We start from the raw sequence: 16,054 nt of genomic DNA, 5'->3' as shown, positions 1-16,054 counted from the left end.
AAAAACTCGCAAAAATCAAATAATTGAAAAATTTTCATTTAAATGGCAAGTAAGTAGCTTCAAGTACGTATAGCGAAACTTTGAAGATACGTTAATTGAGGAAGCTATATATCATGCGTGCAAACAATTGAGATTAGAGCCAGATATATTCATGTAGAGTAGTACATCATTTATGGTGACCTATAAATGTGATCCCCTTCTTGCTTTAACTTGCAACAACTCCATAATTTCCAATATCTTTAACACCAAACTTGATCTTTTTGTATTCAATATATTCTATAGAAAAATATTTCATACTAATGGGAAAATGTATCATAGAAAGAGAATGCAAAGTACGTATCGCAGTACTAGTTAAGTAGAATCAGATTTCATTTTCATGTTATATTCTATTCCATACACATGTTTATGCGAATGGTACATGGAAAAAGATATTTTGATATGATCATACTAGATATTTCAAATACATATCAGTGTATGAGTAAAAGAAAACTAATATGTAGACAAAAAGAAATTCATCCAACGGAACAACAAAATAGGAGGCTATATTAATGTGTTATAACCGATTACAATCAGAAAACAAATGGAATATGAAGCAAGAATTACTATTTCTGGGATGTTTACTAATACAGTCACAAAAAGCAGACGTATCTGATTTGATGTATTACCGTTGCTGAAAATATCATACTTTTTTGTCAATCGAAAGATCAGCTGATATAATAATATACATTATTTCTTCAGAGATATATTCATTAATAAGTCGTGATTTTAATTATGCTAATTGGAATGATAATCTTTTGCAATACGGGTGTATTCTGTCAAGAGTTCAAGAGGTTCAGTTATGTAGAGGGCGCCACTTACGAGACATTGTTTCTTTATAAATCTTTGCATCGTTGATACTTCAAACATACAGTAAAACACAATGAAATGCAAGATTTTGTTTGATAATAAAATGTAAGTCTATTTTCTGTTGGTAAAAACAATTTTCGTATATAAGATACACTAAGAACTAAAATATATGCCTTTGAGTGGTATATTTATATTTATAACACGTTATTTATATAAATTATTATTCCATTAGCATATTATTTCCTATCGTTTAACGTAAAATCGCATTGTATATTGTTATACGTTTATAAATTGATAGTAGAAATCCCAAGAACATTTGAGAATCAGCCTTGCAACGAGAGTGAATCAAAGATGCAGCTTATCGATAAATAGCAGAATAAACGTGAGTTTATCATACTGTTCCTATTGATAAATGCGTTATATATAAAAGCGTCTGTTAAACTTCTTTAGTCAACTGAGTTCCTAATTCCAACCGTTAATATATGAAGCAATAGAATTAGTGTATCATAGTGATTCAGAGAACAAAGGAAGATCGCGATATTTCTTACGAATCCGTGTATTATATAATGTATTAAGGATTATTAATAGATATTTACTCTGTAATAATTTCGAAGCACAACTGGCGCTCATAGAAAGCCGGTGTAAGGCATCGATGGAATACACCTGAATACACTGTGAGAATGGTGGAAGCAAGTACGATCCCGAGGATATGCCAAGAGAGAAATAATATTTGCTTGTTACGCCGTGATAGTTGAACAATCGATCGGATCGTATCGTAAACAAGTAACGGACGATAACGTTTCCTATAAAATACATCGGTTCCATCGAAATCTAATACGCCCGCATGCGTATTAATTACTTCTTTTCGCGAACTCGATCGAAATACATTATCCGACGGGAGAGCACTCTTTGGGCTCCAGAGGAAAGAAAAGTTGTTGTAATGGCTGCCGTGTCATGAAATGAAGGTACCGAGCCAGTTTTGTGGTTCCACGATGGAGGATAACTCCAGTTCTACATCTCAAAATCACAATGGACAGTTATCCAGTGGTGCGAACGTTTCACTGACGAACAATAAACAGGGCAGTGACAACGGTAGCAATGGCGATGCCAAGGATCAAAGACCACTCTACTCTATCCCTGGCATTCTACACTTTATTCAGCACGAATGGGCTCACTTCGAGCTCGAGAGATCGCAATGGGAGCTTGACAGGGCAGAATTCCAGGTACAACTTCGATCTGTTCTACAAGATTTTCCGAACTTATTCGCGCACCTTTCCTCAAACTACTCTCCCTCTTATTGTCACTTCACCTGTCATGTGACAGAAACATTTCTAAAAACACGACTCACTCGGAGGCGCACAGAATTATGGTAATACAGTTTATATGGACATATTCGATTAAACAATCACTTTAATTTGAATGGAAATGTACGTTACAGGAATATCTCTTTGTTACGATATTATAACTATGAAAACTGCGTGTGCTACGTGCCACCCCGGCGTTATATCAAGTTATATTGGTAGATAATATTATAATAACAGTTGATAGATAACAGCTGTACGTTACATGTATTACATAGTTAATTTGTGCAGCGATAAAAATTGCAATTGTTTACATGTTACGATAAAAGTATAAATTGCTCTCACACGAGGCTTTATTACATGGATTGTAATACTCGTGAATACTCGTCTACTGCGATACGTAAAAATTGTTTTCGAGGAACATGTTCAAGTGTAAAGTGTATTACTTCTTTATACGTATTCTTGTAACTCATAGTTTCATTTAACCGTGTTTGAGTGGGGTTGTAATTGTTGATAACATTTATTCACAGGCTAGGATAGCTTTTTTACAAGGTGAAAGAAAAGGTCAAGAAAAGTTAAAAAATGATTTAGTAAGAAGAATAAAAATGTTAGAATATGCACTTAAGCAGGAACGGTAAGATCTTTTCTTCAATTACAGCCAGAAATGAGATGTTCGTCTTACGTCTAGTAATACATGTCTGTATTGAATACATGTGCAATATTTTCGTCGCTCTTACAGAGCAAGGTACCACAAGCTAAAATATGGCACTGATTTGGTAATTCAAGGAGACATAAAACCTCCTGTTTACGAAGAAGGTAGTAGTACTTGCGCTAATTCCGAAGTTGGGGGAGGCGGTGATGGGGAAGCTCCGTTTACTTCCGTTAGTAACATCAGTTGGAGGCAAGGCCGACAAATTTTGAGACAGTAAGTAAACCGTAATACTCTTAAATATCTCGTTCGGAATGGTAATAAACATCGAGTATATCATTGCTGATGGCTCGCCTCTGATTCTTATTTTAGATACTTACAAGAAATTGGATACACCGATACTATAATAGATGTACGATCAAACAGAGTAAGATCTTTACTCGGTTTAAATAATAATACAGACTCGGAAGATATGAATACTCCTGCATTAAACGGTAACGAACCATCAAATAAACAAGCAAACGAAAACAACATCCGCAGAGCTCAGGGAAAAAAGGTAGAGGTAAATAAGTTCGTTTGTGTTTCATTATTTTGTTCGTTACATTTTATTGTGTACTTCTAGTTTGTAACATTTCGGGCAATGGCTACGTCGTGCTAGAAGAATAGCTGCTATCGGACAGAAACATTTCTAATATTAACGATACTTTAATCTTTATGCTAGCAGCAACCGTCTTCTGTAGCAGAAGCAATGATATTAGATACAGAAGCAGCAGTCATGGCGAACTTTGAGTTTCTGGCCAACACAGACATGGATATGGAAGAAGAGGAAGGGGATGTAGAAGATGACACCTTTGATACAAATATGGACACCAAATCAAATAAAGTAATGAATATTTTTTTATCTTATTATACATTAATATCTCTCTCATATTGAGTTCTGTCGCATACTGTCTTCGATTAAACTCTTCTCGGTTCTTACTTTTAGGCATCTACCCTGATAACAGAGGATGTTGATGCAGAAGCAGAGGAAGTATTAAATGAATTAAATCTTCTCACAGAAATCGAAGAATCACCGCCAGGTTCTATCCATTTGGAAATAGACTCGAATGAATGGAGTTAGTATTAACCTCGTCTATAGTTATATTAAACAATTCTAATGGTATCTGAAAACAATGATAAACTTTGCAGATGCGATACACAGAGGTTTACAGCAAGATCCAAGGCGCCCGAATAAGGAAGGTGATTCTACATTGGAATTGGGCGAGTTAGAACAATTATGTGTTAACAATGAAGCAGAAACGTCATACGATGTAAGTTGTTACATCGTATACTTTCACGATCGAAATGTTTGCAATCCAATCAATTTTATATCCGTCATTAATTTATGTAGATGGTGACAACCACAAAGGAAACCTTCAGAAAAACATGGAACGCAAAATATACATTACGATCTCATTTCGATGCTGTTCGAGCTCTCGTCTTCCATCCCACAGAAGCTGTTCTCATAACTGCAAGCGATGATCACACACTCAAGCTGTGGAATCTTCATAAGACATTGCCAGCCAAAAAGTAAGCTCTCGGAAGACTATCGATAATCTCTCCTATTCTTAACGCCAAGAGAATCTCTGTACCATATTCTTTTTATTTCAGGTCAGCTTCGTTAGACGTAGAACCATTATACACGTTCAGATCGCATACTGGTCCTGTGCTATGTTTAGCTATGTGTAGCACAGGGAATCAATGTTACAGCGGCGGTTTAGACGGTATGATTCATTGTTGGACGCTCCCTTCAGCTAATATAGATCCCTACGACTCTTACGAACCAAGTGTTCTCAGTCAAACATTAAAAGGACACACAGACGCAGTTTGGGGACTAAGTATGTATCACCCTCGGTCGCAATTGCTATCGATCAGTGCTGATGGGACTGTGAAATTATGGAGCCCGCAAAGTAAATCTCCGCTACTTCATACGTATATCTCCGAACAAGGTGTGACATCTTGATTGGTGTTAAATGGATTACCGGCTGGATAAATGTGAATACTTTGTATGCAATTACCGTGCATTGTAATTCTTTTGTAGATGGCATACCAACTTCAGTAGACTTCATAAGAGATGAGCCACACAAATTGGTTGTAGCTTACGAAGCGGCTTGCGTGGTATTTGATACAGAAACTGGCGAGAGCGTGGCTCGCCTCGAAGCCAACGAAACAAAGGGCGTGAACCGTGTCGTGGCGCATCCGACATTACCGCTTGTTGTCGCGGCGCACGAAGACCGGCACATTCGATTTTACGATCATCGATCAGCTACTCTCGCTCACGCCATGGTTGCTCATTTGGATGCAGTTACTAGTCTTGCTGTAGACCCCCATGGTTTATATTTACTTTCAGGAAGTTAGTAAGAATTATATTCGGGCAACGTGCCATTGTCATCGGTACGTCACGAGTAATGAAATATCCCTGTCTCGCTTTCAGGTCACGATTGCAGTATAAGATTGTGGAATATGGATAATAAGACATGTGTTCAGGAGATAACGGCACATCGCAAGAAGTTTGACGAAAGTATTTTAGACGTAGCATTTCATCCATCGCGACCTTTCATAGCAAGCGCGGGAGCCGATGCTCTTGCCAAAGTGTATGTGTGAGATGTAAATTAAGGTACACATTTCTACTATCAAACATGCATCAGAACGGAACAGATTTTGTACTCATTCTTTCTAGATAGTTTTACCCTGTACGTGTTACACTTCCAATTTCGTTGTAACTTATAATGTTCTATCTTTGAAGTACCACTTTAGAGAAATCAAATCGGGGCGCATAGATTATTCGTGTTTAATAAAATGAGATGGAAATTTGCACATAACCCTCGCCCGCGACAATTTATAAAAGAGAAAAAAATAACAGTACATTTCGAATATAACTGCTGCTTACTGACGAGATCTTCATTAAGTAGCTACATTATTTGGGATAGCAGAAAGGGGGGGTCTGTCTTGTAGAATATTAGTCGATATAGTTCCGATAATTAGACGAAAACCCCTTATCCGGAATCCAGGAAGCACACTGCCGCAGTAGCATAATATTTATCCCTATGTTAACTATTTATTACCAATATTACAGTTACTGTTGCACAGCTACTGAAGATTAATACGTACTACGCGAGGATAAAGTTGTCCTAAATAAAAATGCATCAATTAGTCTCCCATTATATAATTTTCATGCTACCTTATATATATTTATCAAGGTTAGCATATAGTAACAACAGCAAAAGCAGCAACAACAACAATAAAATAATAACCGTAAGTTAATTATAACGTAAGAGACATAATATTAATAACAGTAAATTATAACTGTGTGTTTCTCTGTAATATATTGTATTTAAAAATAGATGAACTGTGTAACGTACTATAATTAACATGTTTTTATTAAAATCTAATTCCATTTATATTATTTTTCTCCTCTAACGAATCTAAGCGACCGAGACTCGATTAGGAAAGTGATTAGAGAAAACCTAAATTATTTACGAACGAAACCTACTTGGAAATAAAAACAGACTCTGCTAGTCCCTATATTCTACAAACAAAAGTCATTGTGCCCTCTTGAGCCGAAGCCATTATGTAATGAGATTGGGCAATAAAGGATTGCTCGTGTCAGAGCTGAATGTATAAAAGCACGTTTAACATAATTTCGTTAGATAAGACGATACATAGTATTGAAAGTTATATATCGCGTTAATTCATTCATGCCCGTTGTGTTATAATTCCTGTTAAGAAAAACTCTTTGTTCAAACGCCAACAGTGCCATAAGTTTGTGTAACGCCCTTTGACTATCCAATCAAAACGAGGCAAGCACTACATATCATTCAGGTTAAAGGCATCCACAAACTATTATCACGTTGATCAGCTGAGCAGTCAGCAGACATTCGCAGTGTGTCGGTAGCGAAACTTCTCTATCGTGACTAAACTCGTAAAATAGTTCGATACCATTGCTACGGGACGAGAAAACACGATACAGTGAAATGCATGCGCCTCGGTGATTTTGAACGTAATGATATCTCGAATGCTGTTACAAAATTTGCTGGTCGGATTGTGGTTCGCCCCCGATTAAGAGTATCGTTTCATTACATTTGAAAATGTATGTAACGATTCTTTCTACCGAACCAGCGTCATTAAGCTTTATCAATGAGACGTTAATGAAACGCGATCTGAATTCTTATATATTTCAGTAGGTTATGTGATTATGTTGCTTGAATCTTGTGCAAGTTTCTTTTCCGTAAATATTAAAGAGTGGCATGGTCGTCGCACTTTGTAAGCGGCGGTACTATTTCAAAAATTAACGATGGAACGAAATGGCGCAAGAGAAATGGAAGAACGAATATGTATAACAGATACTGGAAAAACGTTGAAAAAGTATGGTAGTACGGCTAAACACATTACACGAACCGAAAACTTAATAAAGCATATTGTATCGGCGACCGATACACTTCAGGGAATCGCTCTGAAATACGGAGTTACAGTACGAATCTATTATTCTACTCTACGCATCGCTAATTGATAGATAAAGAAGTAGATGATAAGGGACGTACGATAGATTCCTGTAAATCTCTTTTATTTTTTATTCTTTTAGACTGAACAGATAAGAAGAGCTAATAGATTGTGGGCTTCGGATAGTTTATTCTTGCGGGAGCATTTACTTATTCCTACTAGTTCAGAGAGCCCTTTGTCGTTATCCGTTGACGGTACCAATGAAACTGAACATAATGCAATTCAAAGTGTAAATATCCTGTTGAAATAAGCGCATGCGAACTCGTTGATTCGCATCGTATGAATTTCAAATATATTTTCAGGTTTCTAGTCCATCTTCGATAACATCGTCCGTAGACGACGATAACTCGGTTAATGATTTTTTAGCTAAAATGGATTCTTCTATAGCCAATGCTAAAAAGGAGGTGAAACGTACTCAGGGGAATAGTGAGTAAGTTGTGTATTAATTCTATAATATATATATATATTGTGTATGGATTCTAACATACTTTCACTAATCGCCTTTCTCTTTCACGCATTGTACTTTAGATTTTGCACCGACGATAACAATATCTATGTACAACGACATAGAGCATCGAAGCTACGTAACTCGTTTCCTCTGACTTCGAACGCGCATACAGTATCGACCGTTACAGAGCCATTAAGACCGTCATCTTCCGGTGATATGCATAACTTTCCGACTGCTGTAGTTATGACTCAGGGTAGAAAGGTGAAGACATCGTTGCAAAGACTTCAACAACAACAAGATGAAATCTTCCAGTTGTAGCAACTAAATATATTTGGACTGTAATACGTTCAGAATCGACAGTGTCATTAAAGAGCTTCAAGAAAAAACTGAGTAACATATTGGAGATAATAGAAGATTATTTCTTATTTAAAATTGCTTAAGCCAGTATTAATGTAAGTTGTATTCAATTTCTCTTATAAACTTTCTGCGGTTCTTTAACCACCTTCCAACTGGAAATTATTGAGAAAATAACGCTGACCATTTCTATTCTTATAGTCTCAGTACTATCAACAATGGATCAACTAGCTCTCATATTGTCCAAGCATATTCTTGAAATATTTCCAACAATATTTCTTAGTGGACCGTATGTGCCTTTAACCCAAGTCGATTGTGCAATAATTCTGTTATTTTCTTTTCAAGATAGGTATTTTGTGTTTCATAAAACGATACTTTGGCATGATTTATGAAGAGTTAGTATTTTATTCCTATATTATTATGTATTATTTTCATGGACAATAATACGCAAAGATCCATGTCTTTGAAATTCTTGATTAAAGATAGAATACTTAGTTTAATTAAATTTTCTTGATGGCTACGATTAGATGAATGATTTTCAGTTAAAATTACCCGCATAAATTACAATTTAGAGCGGTATTCACAGTCGCTACTTATTCTTAAGATTCAGGCATCATTTACTAGTCTATTAGATTAGTAGAGGATCCCGCTTGCTTAAGACGATCTTAGTCTTAAGCGACGATTGTGAATACCGCCCTTAGTATATTAGTTATAATTCAATGTTAATACTCTATGGCGTAAAACTACTTTCTCTTGTCTTCCTAGTAGGATACTCTCGATATTATTTATTTGCTGTTTATTTTGTTCCTAAAAGAATCGAATGCCAATTAGGCAAATAAATACAGCTTGGATAACAAACTAAGTACTTGTTCGTGTAGAAACGACAAAACCATTGAAATTCGTCCATTCGATTCTTCGAAGTAATTAAAGTCGTATTCGTACAAGTTGCTGATGAAAAATAATTGAATCTGTAATATTATTACAATTAATACCAGTACTCAATTGTCATTTACAACTTTACGATAAATAATTTTCACAAAATTTTACGAAACGAAGTAAATTATCAATATCCGTACATTATTTATATGCATTGTACAAACTATATTAAACTATTTTAATATAGATCATACTGATGAAAGTAATTTTTGCAACTTTAAAGGATAACATTTGGTTTCTGGGGGCTAACAACAAAACTTTACGAAGTGCTGCTAAAGTTGTGTTTTATAAGAATAGCTGTTCCATTCTTGGAAATACGAAAATGATTAATTCATATTTAATAATTTAAAATATAATTATTTTTGGGACTATATAAATTTACTGTTAATGCGGTTAATAAAGATTTTATGGGAGAGGAGATAGTACTTGTTAATATTGTCTACATTCACTATTTTTTCATTGTTACATTATACTCATTAGTTTCATTACTGTTATATATTGTTTATATTGTATTAAACATAATATACTCGCGTGCTGTCCATCAGTAGCTATATCTCGGCTGCAGAGACAAATGGAAAGAATGAGTTCAGTCAATAAAGTGGTACATTTATTTTAAAACGTTATAAGACAGATAGAGAAGTAAAATTCTAAGATTTATATTAGACATATGCAATACGGTCTAACTTATTTTTCCATCTTGTTATGTATTCATAACGATTGATTCAGATGATTTTTAATGCTGTGCATTAATAGTTAATTGTAAATACATTAAGCAAACCTTCTCTGTATAGGATATAATTTACCAATCGTATTGTAGCATAAAGTGGTAACTGTTGTGTATATAAAACGTACGTAATCAAATTTTATATACATTAGCGTATAACTTTAAACGATATTTAAAGTGTTATGTATACATGTAATTTACATATTAATTGTTGATAAAAGGATCTACACCTAGGCACGCAATAAAGAATATTTCAAATCTAATCGAACCATATGAGAATTGCTAATATTCTACACGCTTATAAGGATTTGATCCACTATGTATGTTCATTGTTGAGATAGGTGCTTCTAAGGCATTGCCATTATATTGATATTAAAAATTTTGTACGCATACACACTTTACACGTTTAAGAATAGTTTTGTACAGTACTTGGGAATATATTATAGAATTAACAAACATATGCTGCTTATTATTTATGTTTAATGCTGTATAAACGCAATAAATATGCTAATAACAAAGTTAACCATGCAATTCCATTCTAGAAATTGTTTTAAAGGCATGTTAGCTTCAGCCCACTTAATTATATCATTTATTTCTGAAGTACTCTGGACTTAACTGTTCACAGTTATCGCACCAAGAAAGTATTTTATTTTACATCAAACGAAATGTCCACTTTACTGCTGGTTAGTCTAATAGGGGGTGCTATAAATTCACCACAGTCACACTTCAATTCTTTTACAAAGTTAAATGAACCAATGCGATTGTTACAATGTGGACAATGCAGTCTACCCTTTGTCCAAGACTCCTGTAACAAATGCACGTTACATTATGCTTAGTTTGCACGAATAATATTTTATTCTTAACGATGCATTACTTGATTTATAATGTATTGAATCCATTCAGGTGTATTATCTGTCGGCACATATAAACAAGAGTCTGAGCTGTTTGCTTCGCACCCTACATCCATAGAATTCTTCTTTACTTCACCATGAGAAGTTAACAAATGTATTGGCTCCTTATTGAAAAGATCCTTTCTACAATGCTTACACTTCACTTCCATTATCTACAATGTTTCATGAAACGTATGTAATGAATATCATGGTGAAATATTTATGCAATTCTTTCAGTTATATACGTATGAACAAAACTTTGCAGGTTATAGTCATGTGACAGCAGGAAAAATTAAACGCATATTAATTATATGGGTGCCTTTTGGAAGAATATAAATGTGCATTAAAGATTATCGTAAAAGCATTATCAATGTTAACATGTGGGATTTTAGTTTTCATTGAATAATACATACGCAACAGAGTTTCACTTCACATATATCTTTATTACACACATACAATGTGAATTGTACAATCCTATGCAAGTATTATGAAGAAGTGAACACATTACAATTATTTATACTTTGCGTTTTGAAGTACAACTATTTAAAGTAGAACTTGAATTATTGCAACGCTTGCATTATTTTTCACATAAAATGTACATCTTTTTCTACAAGATATAATATGTATACTGTTATAAATTGAATATTTATATTTCATACATTAATATAGTTGATTAAGATTAAGCTTATCAGTGAGCTGAAGTTATTTAAAAAAAATTAAATACAATAAACCATAAATAATAAGATATGTTCGTACAAAATGGAGACATAAGTTGACCATAATCGTGCACCTTCGGTAAGACCAAATTATTTAATCTTCACCTGCTGGAATGGCATCTTCTAATCTTTTAATAAACTTAACTCGTAGTTCATTTACACTATCGTTCTTAAGCTGGTCCTGTATAAACCAACACGCGATCTCCATTTGTACCATTTCGCAAGCTCCCCTTAATACTCCGATTAATACATTAGAATACTTCAAGTTTAAACAGTGATCTGGTAATTCCACGAATTCCGTCAGTGGATTCGCTTCGAAGCACAAAGAGAATTCGTCGCCGGCAGCGCTCCAGTTCGTGATGGTCGGTGTTATGCCCAGAAATATTTTAAAGCCAGTTTGTATTTTCTCAGCCGTGTCACGAAAGTCGTAGCATCGGCCAGATCCAGTTCGTGCCAGGAAATCTTCTATCAAGCGAATTCCCATATTGTAGCCCATCCTTTCCAATTGTTTATTTACATCCTCTACATTTTCATAATCCTTCAGCAATTGGGCCACCAATGCGCCGTACGTCAGCGTAAATAATTCAGAATTCTGTAATTCATAATTGTATACAGACGTCTATCGTATGCAACAAATCTCTCAAATGAAATATAGATGTAATTGTCAGGGTCTGTGTTAACCTTACTTACAATTCCATTCGCATTTTCTGATGGTCATTGTAGGTAACGCGATATAGTTCGATATAGTATCGTGTAATTCGAGCATTTTGTGAACTTTAATAATATGCATTAATAATATACTTACAACTTTTTTTGAGTCGAGTTTCGTGCCTGTTCGTGACATGTTTACATATGTGGTTCCCCTACCGCTCGTGATTGATAGCGCCGCGCATTAATTATTTAAATTGATGTTATTCCGATAGATTATTTTTACTTGCAACTATTATATCGACGCGCGTTACGAAACATAGCACGTTTCATTTTTTGTACATGCAGTTATCCGTAAGAAAAAAATGAAACGTACAACTCTTCGTAACGCGCGTCGGTATACATATAGTTGGGAACATATATCGACGCGCGTTACAAAAAGTAGCACGTTTCATTTTTTCTACATGCAGTTGTATTAAATTACGCGCGTCGATATATTCTTAAAATGGTAATTATGCAGCAAAGGTTGTATCAGCATCGATTTCAATGACCTTGATATATGTTGTCAAGGTCGACATTCTGAACAATTTTCCTCTATATGTATTGAGGAGTAGTATGTATGATTACGTTGTTAAATACAGTGCTTACGATTTTAAATGCTCTTGCCTTCGAAGACCACCCGCGGATAATTGCGAGCGAAGACAAGAGCGACAGCCGTAAAAGAGTGGGTATAAGTAGCGGGAATTGCCGCTTTCTGATCTCTCCATTCACGATATTTCTCCACACCTTTTCTGCATAATTTCCTTAAAAATTGTTCTATTAGTGTCAATATAACTATATATGAAGAATCATTATAGCTAACATACCTACATCAAATTTTTGTTTATAAAGGACAAAAATGATAGCAAGAGGGGTTCAACGTATGTACAAGAGGAATTTATGTAAACATTGTTTATTATAAAACGTATCAATTTTCTGATTTCCACAATATGTATTTGTAAACAATCGATTAGGGTGTTTGAAAACGATAATAAACCCTCTCTATTAATTGTACAAAAGGGGGTACAAATTGTTTACTTGATATTATTTGCACCTTAATAGAGATTATGTATACATTTTAAATGTCTGTATATAATCTATGTTAAAACTGTAAACTTAACAAAGGACGGAGTCCTTAAACTGATCTTTGGGCAATTGTATAAAATGTACACGTTAGTTTATTGGATAAGTATTTAGAAATCTCCCATAGCTGCTATAATATTGTATAATGCTGTCCGCGCGTCGCTTTTCTCGAATACGCTTAAAACTTCCGTTGCCCTTTGCGAATGTCTCTTCTGCAACTGTTTTGTCAGTTCAACCCCGGGTCCCATCATGACGATATTGCGGATCTGTATTTCAAATGTTTTAATGTACAAAGCGTTACAAAGAAAAATGATTAGATACATATATCCTATATAATAAGACGCTTAAGGTGGATGTTTGTTTGTTAGCAAAATCATTCCAGAGGCTTTTTTTCGTACTTCCCGATGACCTACAAGGTTTAGATTCGACATGAAGTTTCCTTGGCGCCCGAAGATGCCGTAAAAAATCAAAAACCTGAAAAATTCGATAATGGATAGTACCTGTGGCCTAAAACAGGTATATATGTACAATCTCTCTTGCTCGTTCACGAGTTCTCTCACTCTCGGCCGAAGGGTTCCAAGAAGTGGTGGAGGTACAAACGCGCGCTCAACGCAAAGTCGAAATGCGTCCTTTATTTGGGCTCTCATGGAGGCAAACGAAAAAGCGTTGTTGTAAGAGTGAATATGCTCCACAAATTTCTTTGATTCGGGGTCTTTGTCACACATTAGTTGTAATAATATCGAGAATTATTTCCTTTCTGGGGGGGGTCTCAAATGTCGGCGGGCAGTGAGTCTGGGCACGTATGTGACTTATGCCCCTCGAAATACCCTTCAGGAGACCAATTAGACAGGTACAAAGACCCTTCTGATACGCAAAAGTTGTAAAATTTCGTATTTCGTAGCAAAAATTGTTTCTAGAAGACTTTTCAATAAAAATTGTAGTTATCGTCTTATTATATAGGATAGTAATGCTTGGCGAAGACGGACTAAAAAACTAGTTAGTATATATCTACCTTCGCATAATCTACATCGTTTACAGATTCCAAACCCTTATCGATTTCCGTCAAAATCGATGGGTCGTGCTCGATGTGAAACATAACTGGTGCAGAACACAAACTGAATGGTAAAATCTGATCTTTAGTAATAAACGGACCCAAGTCCAAGCAGGCTTGCCAAGCTAACGCCAAGTGTTTCCCGAAGTTGTAACCTTGCTCCTGTATTTCGTCGCTGTGCCCTGCTAATTTCAACGTGCCTTTACAAGATTTTCCAAGTAAAGCACCAGCGCTCAATACGTTCCTAAGAGTCCACTCGTTCACTGCGTAATCTGTGCGTTCTTCCGGCGGTATGGAAGGCAAAGGATTATTTTGACCATCTCTGCGTCCTACGAATTCTGCTTCTGCCAAATCTCGTACAGCGCTCGACATTAGCTCTACAATCTAAACACAATTATGACATGATATATATAGCTTGTAAGATTAAAACATGTAACGTAGAATATTTATACAGACATCTTGGTTGCGTAGATTCGCCAGCTCTGCACAGGAATTGGCTAATAAGTAGTCTCCGCTTAGTAATGCAATTTTGTTACCAACGTTCATGTCGTTTAATACCGAGGTTTCTAAAGGAGCACCTGGTTCTATGTTTATCAATCCTTTATGAACAAGATGACTGGTGCGTATCATTTCAGTGACTTCTGCTAATGCCCGCTGGCTAAATAAATAATTCGTTCGTACGCATTATTCTTCTATACATGCTTTATTAAAGTTTACGGCGTTATACCTATGCAGCACTCCCGCAGCCTTGTCCTCTTCCATGTCGTCCACGCTTAAGTGACCAGCGGCTTTCGAAATTAATAATACGATCAGGCCCCATGCCTGCATATTATTACGTCCATTGAAAATGATGCTTCTAAAATGAATGGGAATAACAGAAGTTGATATACAAAAAATTAATTACAAATTAATAAATGGCTTATCAATCTTCCACTCACTTCGCCGTCTTCAACAAAGGATGATTAGATCCAACTAACTTTCTCAAATGCAGTGCTACATTTGCTATTTCATCGCTTAAAAGCCATCGCAGGCTTAGAAATGATGTTGGGTAGCCAACAATTTTCTCTGCCTCCGAAACAGCCCTGTTCCAATCTGGCTTCTGATTTCCCGCGAGCTTCGCTTCAACCTTATTGCGTTCGTGTAAACGAAACCTATTTTCTGCGGAAGAATGCAGATTTCTCTGCTCCTTACAGTAACCATTATACTCACTACATAAAATCGACCTCGCTACACTTCCGTTTCTCAGCAACGCGGAGACAGCTTTGCTCGTAGACATTTTCCTACTGCACGCAACCGTGGAATTCGTTTTCTCTCAACATTAACATTGGTCTCGCATTCAACATGTATAATGCACATGATTGACGTTTCAAAACTTTCACTTTTGACCTTCTTCCAGCGAGTCTAAAGTACCGCGCGATCAAACTTCAATGAAGAGAATTATTTATCTGTATACCATATGAGGCGGCTTCGAAGTTAAGTACTTCGCAGTGGTGTACGCGTTTTCGCGCAGGATAAATGTTACGAACATTGTTTGTTAGAATAATAACGTCTGCATTTTTGTTTTTAATAAGCAAAAACGAGATAATATTATCAAAGTGAACAGTATTTATGAAGATAATGTTGTAGATACTCATCTACGTAGTGCGTGTGCTTATGGAACTTAACTCGTATAGAATTGTTACTCGATGTAAGTTTCATTCCTGTTAAACTCAATATGCGTGAATAATAAACTTATTGCGGTTTTAAATTTTATGGGATTTCGGCTCTCGTGTATTGTTACTGGTGAGAAATGGGTAAAAATAGTTAAACATTTAATTGCAGATAGATTCC

General features: G+C 35.5%; 5 protein-coding genes across 11 annotated transcripts; 2 read left to right on the top strand and 3 right to left on the bottom strand.

The window, feature by feature from the left end:
* The first annotated feature begins 1,277 nt into the window (after positions 1 to 1,277).
* Positions 1,278 to 6,202, top strand: Cka (Connector of kinase to AP-1). Of its 5 annotated transcripts, XM_076829123.1 has the most exons (12): positions 1,278 to 2,069; positions 2,678 to 2,781; positions 2,887 to 3,072; positions 3,169 to 3,358; positions 3,518 to 3,679; positions 3,782 to 3,911; positions 3,985 to 4,106; positions 4,187 to 4,365; positions 4,447 to 4,784; positions 4,877 to 5,188; positions 5,270 to 5,452; positions 5,912 to 6,202. In XM_076829123.1, exons 1-11 carry the CDS (start codon positions 1,806 to 1,808, stop codon positions 5,437 to 5,439), a joined length of 2,157 nt encoding a protein of 718 aa, XP_076685238.1. In that variant the 5' UTR covers positions 1,278 to 1,805; the 3' UTR covers positions 5,440 to 5,452; positions 5,912 to 6,202. The 5 variants fall into 5 exon arrangements, with proteins under 5 accessions (XP_076685238.1, XP_076685240.1, XP_076685237.1 ...); XM_076829125.1 differs by having other exon boundaries at positions 1,280 to 2,069; positions 3,169 to 3,352; positions 5,270 to 6,202; XM_076829122.1 differs by having other exon boundaries at positions 1,280 to 2,069; positions 5,270 to 6,202.
* Positions 6,203 to 6,473: 271 nt separating this feature from the next.
* Red (LysM peptidoglycan-binding domain-containing protein red) lies at positions 6,474 to 8,524 on the top strand. 3 transcript variants are annotated; one of them, XR_013087377.1, is made up of 6 exons: positions 6,475 to 6,925; positions 7,017 to 7,306; positions 7,418 to 7,564; positions 7,638 to 7,765; positions 7,864 to 8,235; positions 8,339 to 8,524. XR_013087377.1 is itself a non-coding variant. In XM_076829141.1 (5 exons), exons 2-5 carry the CDS (start codon positions 7,130 to 7,132, stop codon positions 8,099 to 8,101), a joined length of 690 nt encoding a protein of 229 aa, XP_076685256.1. In that variant the 5' UTR covers positions 6,474 to 6,925; positions 7,020 to 7,129; the 3' UTR covers positions 8,102 to 8,524. The 3 variants fall into 3 exon arrangements, 2 of the variants coding, with proteins under 2 accessions (XP_076685256.1, XP_076685255.1); XM_076829141.1 differs by having other exon boundaries at positions 6,474 to 6,925; positions 7,020 to 7,306; positions 7,864 to 8,524; XM_076829140.1 differs by having other exon boundaries at positions 6,474 to 6,925; positions 7,864 to 8,524.
* A 1,134-nt stretch (positions 8,525 to 9,658) lies between these two features.
* Positions 9,659 to 11,221, bottom strand: LOC143377634 (E3 ubiquitin-protein ligase RNF180-like). Its single transcript, XM_076829143.1, has 3 exons — positions 11,101 to 11,221; positions 10,672 to 10,860; positions 9,659 to 10,602 (listed from the first exon to the last, which is right to left on the bottom strand). The coding sequence occupies exons 2-3, from the start codon at positions 10,855 to 10,857 to the stop codon at positions 10,444 to 10,446; spliced, it is 345 nt and encodes a 114-aa protein (XP_076685258.1). The 5' UTR covers positions 10,858 to 10,860; positions 11,101 to 11,221; the 3' UTR covers positions 9,659 to 10,443.
* Positions 11,110 to 12,371, bottom strand: Bet3 (blocked early in transport 3). The gene is made up of 2 exons (XM_076829142.1): positions 12,209 to 12,371; positions 11,110 to 11,995 (listed from the first exon to the last, which is right to left on the bottom strand). Exons 1-2 carry the CDS (start codon positions 12,245 to 12,247, stop codon positions 11,498 to 11,500), a joined length of 537 nt encoding a protein of 178 aa, XP_076685257.1. The 5' UTR covers positions 12,248 to 12,371; the 3' UTR covers positions 11,110 to 11,497.
* Positions 12,372 to 12,987: 616 nt separating this feature from the next.
* Positions 12,988 to 15,738, bottom strand: Pdss2 (Decaprenyl diphosphate synthase subunit 2). The gene is made up of 6 exons (XM_076829857.1): positions 15,721 to 15,738; positions 15,163 to 15,646; positions 14,952 to 15,080; positions 14,681 to 14,882; positions 14,186 to 14,608; positions 12,988 to 13,439 (listed from the first exon to the last, which is right to left on the bottom strand). Exons 2-6 carry the CDS (start codon positions 15,498 to 15,500, stop codon positions 13,284 to 13,286), a joined length of 1,248 nt encoding a protein of 415 aa, XP_076685972.1. The 5' UTR covers positions 15,501 to 15,646; positions 15,721 to 15,738; the 3' UTR covers positions 12,988 to 13,283.
* Positions 15,739 to 16,054: the final 316 nt, after the last annotated feature.

The sequence above is a fragment of the Andrena cerasifolii genome, chromosome 16 (genome assembly GCF_050908995.1).
Source record: "Andrena cerasifolii isolate SP2316 chromosome 16, iyAndCera1_principal, whole genome shotgun sequence".
NCBI classification, from domain to species: domain Eukaryota; kingdom Metazoa; phylum Arthropoda; class Insecta; order Hymenoptera; family Andrenidae; genus Andrena; species Andrena cerasifolii.
The sequence above is the reverse complement of the archived record's forward strand: the minus strand, read 5'-3'. Positions and strand labels throughout refer to the sequence as shown.